Consider the following 17,924-nt stretch of genomic DNA (forward strand, 5'->3'; position numbering starts at 1 on the left):
AATTTCCAGACAGTATTTGTGGATCTGCCAGTCCACGGGATGCCAATATAAAAAATTAAGGGAAGTAAAATGTATGTTTTTAGTAAAGAAGATTTAAGAAATAGAAATATTTTTATTTTTTAAGAAAGATAAATTTGTCCAGAAGTACTAGGAGGGAAGAAAGAAGCCATGGGGTAAATTCTGAATGTAAAGAGAATGTTATGGAAGGTTTGCAGCAGAGGAACCCTGAGGAAAGAGTTTTGTGCATGGTAAAGTTGGCTAAAATTAAAATGAATTTAATTAAGTAAATAAGTTTTAATATCAAAAGTAAGCAGGTACAAAAACTAGATTTTTTTTTTCTCTTTAAAGGATAATTTTCTTGAACTTCTAGTCTGCTCTTGATAAAGAGATTATGAAAACTTTTTCTTTATTTTAGGTAGTCTACCAGAAGGGTAGGGATTTTATGTTTTATCAAAATAAATTTCTTTTATTGTTTTATCAGGTCTTCAATCACAGGAGCTAGGGTTTTTCTTATAGTTACTTAATTTTCTGTGTTTGCCTGAAAATATTTAATAGTCACCATGGTTAAATGGATAACTAAGCATTGTTTCACAGTGACCATTGTTTAAAAGTGACATAAGATCAGCTAACACTTGATCTTGTTTGACCAAGTGCTTTAAAACTTTTTGACATTTTTGACAAGCTTCCCCAAAATTCAAATCTTCTCTCTTCCTACAAACGGGGAGATATACTAAACTAATTATGCTTGTTTGGTCTAGGGAAACCATTTCATGGGTCACAAGGCCCCTTTCCTCTTTCTAAGGGACCCTTTGAGGTATGGCAATTGAACCCTGTTCAAATGCCACCATCTCAAGGATAAATAAATCTTGGTAATGATCTGTATGCTCTCACATTGGGTTGAGGCCATTTCTTGCAGAAGAGCAATGGCTTCTTTAGCAGCAGATAAATTATTATTGGAGAGGATAATTCCTGTTTGAGGAATTCCTACCTAGTTACAGAGTGATTGGGGAATTCATTTCATCAGGCAAATAATTAAACCTATTTGTGACATTTGGGTAATGATGCAACATTTTAACTAACAGTACAATCAAAACTCAACTGGCAGAGATCTCGTCAAGATGGTGGCATAAGCAGACTCTGAACTCATCTCCTCCCATGAACACAACTAGGTTACAACTATTTTTGGAAAAATTACCCTGGAGAGAAAACTGAAGACTGGATAAAAAGAACCCCACAACAAGGGACAGTCCTGACTAAGGCGGAAGAGGCAGAAATTCCTGCTGGAGAGGAAAAAAAGCCACCTTTAGGAGCCCTCCCTGGAGGAGTGAGGTCTGGAGCAGGGGCCGATACTGCTGTAAGTATACTTAAGACTCAGCCCAACTGAGATGGTGGTCTTACTGTCTGGCTTTGCTGGCTACTAACTGCAGCAAAGATACCCCCAGAAAAGCTATCAGCCAAAAGCTGAAAAGACCTGGGTCTTAAAGGGCCCAAGCACAAACTCACTCATTGCAGCAACTGAAAATCACCAGAGAGAAGGCTAACAGTCCTTTGGTGAAACAAGACTCACCTGGTGGGCTTTGGGGGCATCTTGGTGAGAGGGACCTCTCGAGAGATGGAGACAATGGTGGGGGCCATTGTTCTGAACTGGTCCAGGCGTGCTGACACAGACCCCGGTGGGCACCATTGAGGTTATTCCCTTGGCCTGTTAGCCCAGGGGTCTGCCACACTCACTACAGCACAGATTTAATCCAGTTCGCCCAGGGCAGACAGCCCACCCTAGGGACCAGTCCCACCCAACAGCAAGCCCTCAGGCTCCTTTTCGGCCTGCATTGACTGGGTGGCTTGATCATCTACAGGCAGGTAAACGTGTCTGCCTCTGTGGGGCAGGGCCTGTGTGAGGACCAGGAGAACAGTGGGGGGCATTGGTAGAGAGGTGGAGGCCTCTGCAGTGTGGCGTCAGGGTACATTCCAGGGGGTTGGGAAGTGTGCATGGACCAGAACTGCATTGACGGTGTGTGCGGTACTGTGCGGGGTGAGGCTTATCAGCAGCAGAAGACCTGTGCTTCACAAACAGCCATAAAAAGGATCAGCCCCAACTTCCAAGCCTGCAACACTCGAGTGCACCCATGCCTAGGGCCAGACCCACACAGCTGTACTCCTAAGAGAACTGACAACAGCCTTGTAGGCTTGAGGCCTGTTGCAACTGTAAGCCCCTGAGCCTAGCAACTAGCTACACTGGGTACCAACCCAATTAATAGGAAAACTGCAAGAGGACTGTGCTGATAGCTTTTGTAGCAAATGGTGCTGAGGGTCCCCAAACCAGATTTACAAACAGCTGGCCAGGGAAGGAAAGACTAGACTCCTGGGGTACCTGCAAGAAGAGCAACACTGCCACAGCAGAAAGATACAAGTAGCCCACAAAGGGGTCACTCTTGGATCATTTGGACTGGTGACAAGTGGGTAGCACACTGCTGCGCCTCATAAGGCATCTCACACACTTCTCCAAGATCAGGAGACATAGCCAACTCACCTAACACAAAGAAACAAGCACAGAGAAAGAGGCATAATGAGGAGACAAAGGAATGCTTTCCAAGCAAGGGAACTGGACAAAACCCCAGAAAAAGGACTAAATGAAATAGAAACAAGCGACCTACTCGACAAAGAGATCAAACAATGTATCATGAGAATGCTCACAGATATGGGGAGAAGACTGGATAAACACAGTGAGCACATCAGCAAAAAACTGGAAAATATAAAAAGAAACCAGTCAGAAATGAAGAATACAATACTGGAAATGAAAAATTCACTAAAGGGACTCAATAGCATAGTAGAAGATGCAGAAGAAGGGATCAGTGAGCTAGATGAAAGAGTAGAGGAAATCACCCAAGCTGAACAGAAAAAAGAAAAAAGAAGTAGACAGAATGAGAACAGTCTAAGGGAACTCTGGGACAATATCAAGCATGCTGACATTTGGATTACAGGTGTCCCAGAAGGAGAAGAGAGAGACAAAGGGGCAGAAAATTTATTTGAAGAAATAATAGATGAAAATTTTCCTAACCTGAGGAAGGAAACAAATATCCAATTTCAGGAAGCACAGAGAGCTCCAAACAAGATAAGCCCAAAGAGGCACACACCAAGACATATTACAATTAAAATGTCCAAAATTAAAGATAAAGAGAGAATCCTAAAAGCAGCAAGAGAAAGGCTACAAGTGACATACAAAGGAAAGCCCATCAGGCTATCAGCGGACTTCTCAGCCAAGACCCTACAGGTGAGCAGAGAATGGCACACCATATGTAAAGTGCTAAAAGGAAAAAACCTACAGCCAAGAATACTCTATTCATCAAGGTCATCATTCAGAATGGAAAGAGGATAAAGAGCTTCCCAGACAAGCAAAAATTAAAGGAGTTTATCACTAAGAAACAAGTTCTACAAGAAATGCTGAAGGGACTTCTTTAAGTGGGTAAGCAATGACCACAAATAGAGATTGAAAAAATTATCAACCCTCCCCCAAAAAACAGGCAATAAAATCATTTGTTAAGGTAAAAATATTCTAAAAGTAGCAGATCAATTACCTGTGAATATGAAGGTTAAAAGACAAATGTACTAAAATCACCTATTTCAATGATAAGAGGGTAATGGATAGACACACACTAAACAAGAGACTATATATGATGTGAAAAACATAAAATGCAGGAGGAGGGGAGTGAAAAAGTAGAGCTTTTAGAATGAGGTCAAGCTAAAGAATCTATTAACTCGATATAGACTGTTATATACATAGAATATTAAATAGGATCCTCATGGTAATCACAAATCAGACACCTATAATAACTAAGCAAAAAAGTAAGACAAAAGAAATCAAACATATTACTAAAGAAAGCCATCAAATCACAAGGGAAGAGAGCAAGAGAAAAAGAAAGGAACAGAGAAGAGCTACTAAAACACCCAGGAAAAAAAGTAACAAAATGGCAATAAATACATATTTATCAATAGCTACTTGAAACATCAATGGACTAAATGCTCCAATCAAATGCCATACGGTGCCCAACTGGATACAAAAACAAGACCCATATATATGCTGCATAGAAGAGACACACTTCAGACCTAAAGACACTCACAAACTGAAAGTGAAAGGATGGAAAAAGATATTCTATGCAAATGGCAAAGAAATGAAAGTGGGAGTAGCAATAGTTATATCAGACAAAATAGATTTTAAAACAAAAACTGTAACAAGAGACAAAGACGGGCACTACATAATGACAAAGGGAACAATCCAACAAGAAAATATAACACTTGTAAATATCTATGCACCCAAGATAGGAGCACCTAAATATATAAAGCAATTATTAACAGACATAAAAGGAGAAATAGACAGTAACACACTAATAGTAGCGGACTTTAACACTCCACTTAGACCAATGGATAGATCATCCAAACAGAAGATCAATAAGGAAATACTCACCTTAAAGGACACATTAGACCAGATGGACTTAGTAGATATACACAGAACATTCCATCCAAAACCCACAGGATATACATTCTTTTCAAATGCACATGGAACATTCTCCAAGATTGATCACATATTAGGCCACAAAACAAGTCTCAATAAATTTAAGAAAATCCAAATAATACTGTGCATCTTTTCTGACCAGAAAGGTATGAAACTAGAAATCAACCACAGGAAGAAAGCCAGAAAAGCCACAGAAATGTGGAGATTAAACAAAATGCTACTGAACAATGATTGGATCAATGAAGAAATCAAAGAAGAAATGAAAAAATTCCTGGAGACAAATGAAAATGAAAATACGACATGCCAAAATCTGTGGGATACAGAAAAAGCAGTTCTAAGAGGGAAGTTTATAGCAATTCAGGCCTACCTCAACAAACAAGAAAAATCCCAAATAAACAATCTAAAAGTGCATCTCAAGGTACTGGAAGAAGAAGAACAAACAAAGCCCAAAATCAGCAGAAGGAAGGACATAATAAAAATTAGAGCAGAAATAAAGAAAATAGAGACTAAAAAAAAATAGAAAAAATTAATGAAACCAAGAGCTGATTCTTTGAAAAGATAAAAAAAATTGACAAACCCTTAGCTAGACTCACCAAGAAAAAAAGAGAGAAGGCTCAAATAAATAAAATCAGAAGTGAAAGAGGAGAGATTACAATGGACATCTCAGAATACAAAAGACAATGAGAACACTATGAAAAGCTATACACCAAAGAATTGGATAATCTAGAAGAAATGGGTAAATTCTTAGAAACAAACAACCTTCCAAAACTGGACCAAGAAGAAGTAGAAAATTTGAATAGACCAATCACCAGTAAAGAGATTGAAACAGCAATCCAAACTTCCCAAATAATAAAAGTCCAGGACCAGATGGCTTCCCTGGTGAATTCTACCAAATATTCAAAGAAGACTTAATACCTATCCTTCTCAAACTTTTCCAAAAACTTGAAGAGCAGGGGAGGCTTCCTAACTCCTCCTCTGAAGCCAACATTATCCTGATACCAAAAGCAGACAAGGACAACACAAAAAAAGAAAATTACAGGCCAAGATCACTGATGAACATCGATGCAAAAATGCTCAACAAAATACTAGCAAATTGAATACAACAATACATTAAAAAGATTATACATCATGATCAAGTGGGTTTCATTCCATGGATGCAGGGATGGTTCAACATCTGCAAATCCATCAACATGATACACCACATTAACAAAATGAAGACTAAAAATCACGTGATCATCTCAATAAATATAGAGAAAGCATTTGACAAGATACAACATCCATTTATGATAAAAACTCTAAATAAAATGGGTATAGAAGGAAAATACCTCAACATAATAAAGGCCATATATGACAAACCCACAGCAAATATCATTCTCAATGGAGAAAAACTGAAAGCTATCCCTCTAAGAACAGGAACCAGACAAGGATGCCCACTGTCACCACTCCTATGTAACATAGTATTCGAAATCCTAGCCAGAGCAATCAGGCAAGAAAAAGAAATAAAAGGGATCCATACTGGAAAAGAAGAAGTGAAACTATCACTTGTTGCAGATGACATGATTTTATATATAGAAAACCCTAAATAATCCACTAAAAAGCTTTTATAAACAATAAATGAATATAGTCAAGTCGCGGGACACAAAATCAACATACAAAAATCAGTTGCGTTCCCATACTCTAACAATGAAGTAGCAGAAATAGAAATGAATAATACAATCCCATTTACAATTGCAACAAAAATAATAAAATACCTAGGAATAAACTTAACCAAAGAGGTGAAAGATCTGTACACTGAAAACTATAAAACATTGTTGCAAGAAATCGAAGAAGAGACAACGAAATGGAGAGATATTCCATGCTCTTGGATTGGAAGAATTAACATCGTTAAAATGTCCATACTCCCTCAAGCCATCCACAGATTCAATGCAATCTCTATCAACGTTCCAATAACATTTTTCACAGAAATAGAACAAAGAATCCTAAAATTTATATGGAACAACAAAAGACCCAGAATAGCCAAAGGATTCCTGAGAAAAAAGAACAAAGCTGGAGGTATCACACTCCCTGATTTCAAAATATACTACAAAGCCGTAGTAACCAAAACAGCATGGTACTGGCACAAAAACAGACACACAGATCAATGGAAGAGAATTGAGAGCCCAGAAATAAACTCACACATCTATGGACAGTTAATATTCGACAAAGGAGCCAAGAGCATATGATGGAGAAGGGAGAGTCTCTTCAATAAATGGTGTTGGGAAAACTGGAGAGCCACATGCAAAGGAATGAAAGTAGACCATTATCTTACACCATGCACAAAAATCAACTAAAAATGGATTAAAGATTTGAATGTAAGACCCGAAATCGTGAAACTTCTGGAAGAAAACATAGTCAGTATGCTCTTTGACATCAGTCTTAGCAGCATATTTTCAAGTACCATGTCTAACTGAGCCAAGGGAAACAAAAGAAAAAACAGACAAATGGGACTACATCAAACTAAAAATCTTCTGCACAGCAAAGGAAACCATCAACAAAATGAAAAGTCAACCTAACAATTGGAAAAAAAAAAAATTGGAAACCATATATCAGATAAGGGGTTAATATCCAAAATATTCAAAGAACTCACACATCTCAACAACAAAAAAACCAACAACCCAATTAAAAAATGGGCAAAAGATATGAACAGAGATTTCTCCAAAGAAGATATACAGATGGCCAAAAGACATATGAAAAGATGCTCAATATCATTAGCTATCAGGGAAATGCAAATGAAAACTACAATGAGACATCATCTCACTCAGGTCAGAATGGCTATAATTAACAAGACAGGAAACAACAGATGTTGGAGAGGATGTGGAGAGAAGGGAACCCTCGTACACTGCTGGTGGGAGTGCAAACTGGTGCAGCCACTATGGAAAGCAGTATGGAGTATCCTCAGAAAATTAAGAATAGATCTATCATATGATCCAGCTAGCCCACTGCTGGGTATTTATCCAAAGAAGTTGAAAATGCAAATGCATAAAGATACCTGCACCCTTATCTTCATTGCTGCATTATACACAACAGCCAAGACGTGGAAGCAACCTAGGTGCCCATCAAGGGAGGAATGGATAAAGAAGATGTGGTATATATACACAATGGAATACTACTCAGCCATAAGAAATGATGAGATCCGGCCATTTGTGACAACATGGATGGTCCTTGAGGCTATTGTGCTGAGTGAAATAAGTCAGAGGGAGAAAGTCAAATACCATATGATATCACTCATAAGTAGAAGATAAAAACAACGACAAACAAACACATAGCAATGGAGATTGGATTGGTTGTTACCACAGGGGAAGGGGGCAGAGGGCAAAAGGGGTGATTAGGCTCATATGTGAGGGGATGGACTATAATTAGTTTTTGGGTGGTGAACATGATGTAATCTACACAGAATTCGAAATATATTACTATTTTCATCTGAAAGCTATATAATGTTATAATCCAATGTTACTGCAATTAAAAAACTGGCAAAGCTTTCAGAAGCATTTTATCTCTCATGGCCAAAAGCTCTTCAGCTAGTTCTCCGCAATCTTAGATCTCCACCCTTTAGTAAATATCAGCTGTCTCGTTTTGGAATAATAACTGGATGGCCTATGCACTTAGATGAAGGAATATATGAACCAACTTTGCTTTAAAGGAGATATCTTACATTATTGTCAAGATCTCATTAAGATACTTAAAAAAAATGAGAGATTGGTAGCTGATTCTTTTCACAGTGAGCTTCCAGAAGACGAAGACCTTAAGGGTCATGGACTGCAACCTGGAGATTTTGTTTACTGGAAAAGACACCAGATAAAAGACTCTGTAGCCCCATTGGAAAGGATCATATCACATACTCTTAATCAATTAGTGTGCTGTAGAATCAGAATCCAGAATCAGTGTGCTGGAAGGTGTTTTCAGTTCCTATTTCTGATACCCAACTTCAACTAACCATGACAGATGTCTCTGAACCAGGATCAGAAGAAGTGGGCATCTGTTGTAGACAGCTGTCACAGGACTCTGGACCAGCCTATATTCCAAACCTTATACCTCCTCCTTTAAGCCCTTGTAATGCTTATACCATATACTCATTTTATAATTGTTCCAGTTAAGGTCTTCAGAATACTATCATACTTTAAAAAAAAATTAATTTGTTTGGAACAGACTAGCGTTGAAGGCCAGGTATTTACTGTGTGGCTCCTAATGGAACTCAACGGTTATTTGGAACAAACCTCTGGCCTTGGCTACCATCTGGATGGCTAGGATGCTGCACCCTGGGCTTCCCTTGGATGCAGGGAAGGATTCCCCCTGAGCTAACATCTGTTGCCCATCTTCCTCTCCTGAAGGCCAGATGGACTTGTTCAGTGTTCTACTGGTATGAACACCAAGTGGCTATGCTTGTTCCTTCTTTGGACTACAAGATGTCATATCACATACATAAGCTCTCAATAAATTTACTCAACAAGTGCTTAATGATAGTCAGCTAATAATAGCCCTATGAAATACTGAAATGTTTTTAATGAGAAAGGCTATCCTTCAAAATAGAATGGCCTTGGATATTCTAACTGCATCCCAAGGTGGTATATGTGCAACCATTCAGACCCAATGCTGTGTTTTTATACCTGATGAGTCTTCCAATTTTTCATCTCTGCTAAAGCACATAAAAAAGCAGGTGAATGCCTTAAGCAATCCTACACCCAGTCTTGATTTGCTTAGTTGGCTCCCTTCTGATATGGGTTCCCGTTTGCAATCTGGATTGCAATTCCTATTTCTGTTACTCCTTGTAATTCTTGTATTAGTCATAATATTCAAACTGATTACTATTTCCTTTACTCAGTGTTGTAAGACTGGTATGCAGGCTAGAGTAATGATTGCTCAGCAACTTGAGATGGTCAATTGATCTTATAATCGTGAATGAATTTCCTTTTCTTATAAGGACTATGCCTAAGACCTCATTTTAAAACTAATCTTTTCAAATTTTGAATTATCATCATTATTGTACCTGTTCTATAAATGTAAACAATGAAAGCATAAGGAGTCATGTAAAAGTACATGTACAATGTTTATGTGACAATCTAAAATTAACTGAAAAATTATATAACCTATGAAAGGTTTCACTGTTAATATATACCTCTATGCTTGTCCACTATATCCAACTATTTCCCCCAATGTAGATAACTAGGTAAATCAATGAGACAAAAGCCTAGCACTGAGGGACATGATGGACCCAGGGCAGGCAGCAACCACCCTGGTGCCAAGGGACAATATTTTGATCATCAATGCTTTCTATTGAAAGATTATTAATCAAAAAGGGCGAAAATGATAAATAAATGCAAAGCAATAGGATATATTGGAGTATATGAGGAAGCCAATTGGTTTAAAATGAATTCAAACTGATCTTGTTTTTCCAGAAAGGCCTGATGTAGCCTGTTGAGCAAGCATTATACATCTGCCTTAAATATTTACAACGTCCCAAAGCTGAGAATGATGCCTGCCCTTAAAGATAGGGATGTTGCCTCTCCCCTATCAGCATTTCTTTAAGGATAAGCATTTCTTCCCAGAAACAAATGATTAATTACTGACTTACTGTGCTCACCTTGTGACCACTGACCTGCTGTGCTAGCAAAGCATCTTAGTAAAAGAGATTGTCCTAGCATGTGATGGACACTCTTTGTTCCAAGACCGTATATAACCACTCTGTACACTTCACTTCTTCTGAGAGCTTCTTTCCTTGGTGGAAAAGTTCTCCCAGGCAATAGTCCTCAAAACAGCTCACAAGAAACTCACTCCACCTTTGATTTCTAGACTGATTATGGTTTGTTTGTGTCAACAATAGGGTTTAAGTCACTGTCGTTTTATGTGTTTTTTTTTCTTGTCTTTTGTTTTTGTAGCTAAACACAATTTCTAACAAGGTACGAAAAATGTTATCCAGGTTTTCAAGTCAGAAAGGATTAGATGCAGTTAAAGGAAAGAAAGGGTATACAAGGAAGAGCACTAAATAACCTCACCATAATGGATGACATCAAATTAAAGACCCCAACTCTGTATTCTGGACTATAAGTTGTACTTTGAACTATATATAATTATCTGGATAATTCTATGTAACCTGTATTAATTGGAAGACAACAGGGACTAAATCAGAGTAGATTTATGACCACTCAAAAACTGTTTTGACTAGACAATTCAGTATCATAGAAGAGAATATTATCATGATTTTTATTAACAAAAACAATGATAACAATTCCTTGCCCCTCTGCAAATCCTATATATACACATATATACATTTAGGTATATGAATGTGTTAAATACATATAAACATATGTTTGAAATAAAATACAGGGGGCTGGCCCCGTGGCCAAGTCATTAAGTTCGCTCGCTCCACTTCAGTGGCCTGGGGTTCACTAGTTCAGATCCTGGGCGTGGACCTACACACTGCTCATCGAGCCATGCTGTGGTAGTGTCCCACACAGAAGAACTAGAACGACCTACAACTAGGTACTGGGGCTTTGGGGAGGGAAAAAAAAAGAGGAAGACTGGCAACAGATGTTAGCTCAGGGCCAATCTTCCTCACCAGAAGAAAAAAAAAAAAGAGAGAGAAATAAAATACAACATGAAATAACAAAATATTCATTTAACTGATATTTATTAATAGGTATTCTGTGCCAGTCATTGTTGCATGACATGGGGAAACAATGAATAAGGGTGAATAAGTTCCTGCCTGTGCTGAGCTTCTATTTTACTGTGCAAAACTGATTTTAAATACAGACATACAGTGACATGTCAGGTGACAGGGTTTTGTGCCATGAAAAATAACAAATGCCATGAAGAAAAATAAGATAGGAAAAGGAGCTGGAATATGACAGCTATTTTAGGTAGGACAGTTTGGAAAGACTCTTCCGCTGAGCTGACATAGATACAAATTCTTAAATACAGTGACAGAATGAGCCATGTGGTAATTTGGAGAATGAAAGATGGGAACAAAAGAAAAAGTCAGTACAACTGTCCTGAGGAAGGAGAGGACTTGGTATGTTTGAGGACCAGCATGAAGGTCAGCATGGCCAAAGCTAGAAAAACATGCAAGAGAAATCAGAGATGAGATCAGAAAAGCTACCATGGGCTACGACATATAAGGTGTGCAGCCATTGGCAAGTAGTTCACTTTAACTTTGCATCTGATGGGATGCTATTGGAGTATTTCAAGAAGGAATGACATAATCCAACTTATGTTTTATAGAGAAAACACTGGCTTCTGTGTGGAAAATGGATTATATGGGAGACAAGAATAGAAACAGGGAGACCAGTAAGAAACCGTTGCAATAGTCTAGGTGAGAGATGATGATGATGATGGCAGAGTAAGTGGAAGAAATGGACAGATTTGGAATATACTTATATATTGTCAAGGCAAAGCTGACTTGCTGATGGATGGAATGTGCGTGGGAACGAATGAGAAGAATCAGGGATGAAATTCTCTTCTTTTTCTTTTTTTTTGATTTGAGCAATGAAGGAGTCAATCAAACCATTCATTGAAATTGTGAAGGAGATTTGGAGACTCAGAGAGGATAGATTTAGGAAAGGAAGGTGGGTATAATGGGATAAAAATCAAAAGTTTTGAATCTTCTTGTCAATTTGGGCATTCCTGGTAGATATCCACATGGAGACATTGAGTAGGTATTTGTGTGTTTGAGTCTCAAACTCAGAGAAGTCTGGGATGGAGACAAAATAATGAGGAGGCATCACATGACAGATGGTATGAAATCAACCAGGGAGTGAGTGTATCTAGAAAAGAGAAAAGACTGCAGAAAGGAGGACTGAGTCCTACAACAATACAGTATTTACAGATTTACGTATTGGTTAATCAGTATCAGTTGAGATCAACCTCCAGAACTTTCACCTCCCAGAACGAAATCTGCCCCTAATATTTGAAAAATGACTACTCACTAGAAACCAGGGTGTACCTGAAATTTAAAAAAAAAGAAAGAAATTAGAGTGTCATATTTTTTTAAAAAATTGTATATCTTACCCATGCTGATCCAAACACAGATTAACACATTACTTTAGGCCCACATTTTATCTAACCCCTTAGAAGCAATCTAGATAAGGTTAGAGATGAGAGTCTCCTCTGCTGTGAATTCAGAAGACAGTATGTTTCTTAAATCCCAAAGTAAAATGTGTGATGAATTATTCCACAGAAACAGGACTTATCTTCAATTGAAAAAGAACTATATGCTGTTAGATTTATTTAAAAGTCTTTATTATCATTGCTTATTTTAATAGAAATCGTGACAACATGGTCTTCTACGATACTGAATAATCTAGTCAAAACATCCTTTGAGTGATCACAAAAGATAGTCTGATTTACTCCTTAATTTCATTCAGTTAATACAAGCGACAGAGAATTAGCCAGACAGTTGTGTATAGTTCAAGGCACAACCTCCAGTATAGCATAGTAGTTTAAAGCATGGGTTTTGAAATCGGTCTGGCTCTGCCATTTATTAGAGATATATTGGAAATATTAAAGACTCTGGTCTCAGTTTCTTCTTATGGAAAACGGGGTTAAAAATGCCTAGCCTAACTTAGGGAGTTTTTCCTAAGAAAAAAATATGTAAAACCACCTTAAAATCTGTGTAGCCCATTGGAAGTGCTCAGGAAATTACAGCTGGACTGTAGCTACGTCTTAGGTCAACTGCCTTTAAGGAGGCCTTTGGTCTAGCAGGAGCAACAGGCTACAGAGATGACTTCTGAGCAAACATCTGGAACACGGCCCCTTTTAAAATCACATTTAAATATTCTAGAATTTTGAATGAGTTAACTTTAAATGTTGTCTTAAAATAAATTTTATGTCATTTTTTAATTAAACAAATATTGGATTATCTGCTCCTTGTATGCTGAAGTCTAAAATATAAACATAGACCTAAAATAATGCTTTATTATTCAGAGAGACACATAGCTTAAAATGAATTCTATGATAATAATAAAAAAACATAAACCTTGATTTAGAAAACAGATAACTCAAAATGAATATATTAATAAAGATGCCAACACCTAGCAAACAATTAAAAATACAATCTCCTAACTCAATAATCCAATAAATCCAACAAACTCAAATACTTTAACAACTATTTAATATCCTATTAACTACCACTAATGTTTGCACATATTTCTCATTGGTTCCTTAAATCACTATTTATATTGATGTTTCTGTATATATTTTTCTCCCTCAAGGAGCTCTTCAGAAGAATGTAAACACCATATGTTACATAGTGTTAGGAAAAAATTATAATTACTTACTCAAGTCAACAGGTAATTTAAATCTGAGTAAGTGTAAAGTTATTTCAGAGGCAGCTGCTAACAGTTAAACTGCTTTTACCACATAAAAATGTATTAAATTATGTAGCTAATAACCTAATCATACAATATGAATACACTGAAAAACAGAATTTTGTGTACATTAACAAATCTCATTCTGTATTTTTAACTAAAGCCTTAAAACCAACTTATGAGACTGCAAAGTAATGATATTAAACTATGTGGCTTATGGAAATTCGTCTCACTTTTTTATATGTGTGCTTTATACTCATCTCTTAGAGACAATTTTGAACAACATGTATATCTCTCTATACACACATCTGAGTTTTTGCAGAATTTCACTGAAGCTTTCATCAAATCTTTGCATGTACTAAACTACATAAAATTAAAACAAGTTAGTTCCAGCATATTTACCATAATATAGAAATAATTATTCATGAAGTTCTGATGCTTTCCTAATAGACAATGATTTATTAAGACATATTTCAGAGAAGACACAATTCCAAGTTCTTTAACGAGCTCTCTTCTTAAACACTTAAGGCATACAGTCTGTGTGACAAGGAAAGAGAAAAGTTAAAACAAAACTCATAATACTGACTGCCATTTAGTCCTATCAAACTAAGTAGATATCAGCTCTTATCCTTTACCAATACTCATATAAAACTGAATATTTATTGTTGTTACATTTATAACCATGTATAGAGTACTCAGCTTGGTTTTCACATAGAATTGTTCTTCAAAGTTCTTTAAAAAATGAATATAAAAACTCTCTCTATACATTATATAAATATATATTTATATAACTATATAAATATATGTATATTCATTTTTTAAACAGAAAGTAGAAAAAAGGTACATTTTAAAATAAGAAGTCCATTGTAAAATCTAAGCCCTTTGAGAGCAGGCAGCAGTTGGAAAAGGAAGCTGGAAAGCAGACAGACACAAGAAATCTGAAACCTGACCCAGTAGTGCATTTCCTCATCCCCAAATAACGTTAACTGTGAGAGCACAGAAAAGCCGCGTACCTACTAAAGTGGGAATAAAGAGAGAGCTGACAACCAGAGGATTGGTTGAAAGTACGCCATGCAGCCAGGCAACTTCATCCCTAGCAGAAGCTAGAAGTTTCTTCTCTTCAGAAAGAAAATTAGATGAATTAAAGAAACATCAGGCAAAAGTGGGGAAGGGAGTATCTTACTGAAAATAGCTAGATTAAATTAAAATGAATATATATTTTTCCAAAGAAGACATATAGATGGCCAACAGATACATGAAAAGATGCTCAGTATCACTAATCATCAGGGAAATGGAAAACAAAACCACAATGAGATACCACCTCACATCTGTCAGATGGCTGTTATCAAAAAGATAAGATATAACAAATGTTGGTGAGGATGCAGAGAAAAGGGAACTATTGTGCACTATTGGTGGGAATGTAAATTGGTGCAGCCACTGTGGGAAACAGAATCGAGGTTTCTCAAAAAATCAAAAATAGAATTACCATATGATCCAGTTATTCCACTTCTGCATATGTATTCAAAGAAAAGGAAAACACTAATTGGAAAAGATATATGCACCCCCATATTCATCACAGCACTCTTTACAACAGCCAACTATGGAAACAACCTAACTGTCCATCAGTGAACAAATGGATAAAGAAATATACCTACACACGACACACACACACACACAAATACAGTGGAATATTATTTGGCAACAAAAAAGAATGAAATCCTGCTATTTGTGACAACATGGATGGACCTCTAGGGCATTATGCTAAGTGAAATAAGTCAGATGGAGAAAGACAAATACTGCATGATCTCTCTTATGTGTGGAATCTAAAAAAAAACCAACAAAACAACAACTTCATAGATACTGAGAACAGATTGGTGGTTTCCACAGGCATGAGTGAGGGTGTGAGAGAAATGGGTGGGGGGGGGGGTCAAAAGGTAAAAAAATAAATTAATTAAAAATATATATTCAATGTCAAATTTTTAAAAAAAAAGAAAAACGTTTGGGATGACTAGATAGATGTTGTCTTCAACTTCTTCTCTCACCATTCTCAATCTTATTCTTCCTAACCATTAATACCCCAAACCAACCACCCATCAATTCTCAAATTCTCATTCTCTCTCACTTTCAAAAAAACCCAAAATAAATATTAAACCCTGAAACCCCATATCTCCATCCCTTTTCGCTTTCTGGCTGTCAATCTGGCAGCATAGCTTACCCCTTCCAAGCAGAAATCTCTCCTGGCATTTTGTCCGTATATATCGAAGCATCGTTTGCTGCCCTTCCCATAAATCCTGTAAATTATGGAATACCCTATAAAATCCCTTCTGTTTAAACTAGCTAAAGCAATTATATTATCTGTATCCATAAAAACACCAATATTCTAGGTGGCTTTCATTTCAGGATTGCAAAGACCGCTCAGAATTATTAGGTCTGTTAATAAAAGAAATGTACATAACCTTAGTAGGATTATGAGGTCAACAGATGCCAAACCTAAAGAATGGAGGGCTGCTTTCTTACGTCTTTTCTCTTTTCTTTCTCTTTACTTCCGGTTTCTTCTTTTCTCTCCCCTTCTCTCTCTCTCTACTTCTGTTTCTATTTTTATCCCCCTGCAGTTATATAAAACCAATGAACAGTCAGAATCATGCTTAAAATAAAAACACGTAGATTTTCTGTAGTATGGCAGTTAAAGCTGCAGTTTTTAGAATTTTAAAAACCTGAGTTGGAATTCCTGCTGAGCCATTTACCAGCACTGTGACCCCTAGTCAGGTTCTCAACTGCTCTAAGCTTCAATTTCGTTACCCATAAAATGAGACAATAATCATGTGTATTGAGGATTAATACTCTAAAGAAGTAGACGGTTTTCAGGATTTCCAATCTGGAGAAATGAGTCTGTGCCTAAAACTTCTAGCATTTGGCTCTGAAAAAAATCTCAGGAAAGGTACTATTTATAAATCTAAATAGGCAGTTAGCAGGAAGGCAGTTGTCTCTTAGACACCGGTTATCAGATAAATAACCAGTTAAAGCTGAAGCCAACATTTCAGAACACAAGATGAGATTCTGACAAACAACAAGGCCAACTGAATGCTGAATTCCCGAGCACTGAGTTAGTCTCATAATGGATAATTTACTCTTAGGACTGGTCCAGCTTTGCTTAGAATTGTAGGAAAAAAAGAGGATAAGCTACAGAAAATGTGATAGACTGATACCACCTGTATAACTTGATAGGCTTTGTTATATTATTTCAACTTATAAATGACATTTAATAAAATGACTATTTTGATTTTAATAGGATAAAACACTTGAGAGGAAGTTAGGTCTTTAGTGAAAGTTTTTTCCACCATTCATTCAATAATTCATTCATTCATCTATTATTAGTGTGTTGTATTCTAGTTCTATACTAGGCACTGAAATAGGGAATATAAAGAATATAAAACGTAATATCTGCATTTACGAACATCTACATCTAACGGGAAAGATTGTAAATAAACATACTTGTAATATAATTTTCTAGCTTCATATTAGGAGTTGGATTAAGGCATTGTGGGGAGGAATTGTAGGGAAAATTGGGAGGAATTTCACCTCACAGAGGAGGTGGCATTTAATTGGGCATTAAGTGGAGATCACAAGTTTGCCAGCCAGGGAAGATGGGAAGTATGCTAAAGGTAAAGGAAATAGCTTTTGTAATTCAGTGCAATGGAGATTCCTTTCTCTGTGTTAATGTAATAACCAATTAATTAGGGAGAGAAAAGAGTAACGCACGTTCTAATTATTTAAAGTATCAGCTCAACATTTAGGAACAGAAAGATTCCCCTGCCAGGAATAAGACCTAGATCTTACATACGTGATGTTACTAACTGTGGTAGGGAGAATAATGCCCCGCCCTCCCCATGATGTCCGTGGCAAAAGGGAATTAACGCTGCAGATGAAATTAAGGCAACTAATCACTTGACTTTAAAACAGAAAGATTTTCCTGGATTGTCTAGTGGACCCAGTGAAATCAGAGGGGTCCTTAAATGTCAAAAAGGGAGGCAGAAGAGTCAGAATCAGAGTGATGCAGCGTGAGAAAGACGTGACAG

General features: G+C 36.9%; 1 protein-coding gene and 1 long non-coding RNA gene across 10 annotated transcripts in view; both read right to left on the reverse strand.

Annotated features, from left to right (window-relative positions):
* CCSER1 (coiled-coil serine rich protein 1) overlaps window positions 1-17,924 on the reverse strand; it is a 1,207,616-nt gene that overhangs the window by 685,535 nt on the left and 504,157 nt on the right. The window contains exons 8-9 of one of the 9 annotated variants that reach the window (XM_070614298.1): window positions 14,251-14,385; window positions 11,158-12,485 (exon numbers count right to left, since the gene is read on the reverse strand). The exons of 7 other annotated variants lie outside the window; for them this stretch is intronic. In XM_070614298.1, coding sequence (XP_070470399.1) covers window positions 12,468-12,485; window positions 14,251-14,385 — 153 coding nt within the window. In that variant the 3' untranslated portion in view covers window positions 11,158-12,467. Of the gene's footprint in view, window positions 1-11,157; window positions 12,486-14,137; window positions 14,386-17,924 lie in introns of those variants that run through there. One more of the 9 variants, XM_070614297.1, reaches the window with a different exon arrangement.
* LOC139082522 (uncharacterized) lies at window positions 14,861-16,479 on the reverse strand. Its single transcript, XR_011538611.1, has 3 exons — window positions 16,366-16,479; window positions 16,064-16,139; window positions 14,861-14,966 (listed from the first exon to the last, which is right to left on the reverse strand). It is a non-coding gene; the product is annotated as an uncharacterized lncRNA (long non-coding RNA).

This window comes from Equus przewalskii, chromosome 3 (genome assembly GCF_037783145.1).
Source record: "Equus przewalskii isolate Varuska chromosome 3, EquPr2, whole genome shotgun sequence".
Classification (NCBI taxonomy): Eukaryota; Metazoa; Chordata; class Mammalia; order Perissodactyla; family Equidae; genus Equus; species Equus przewalskii.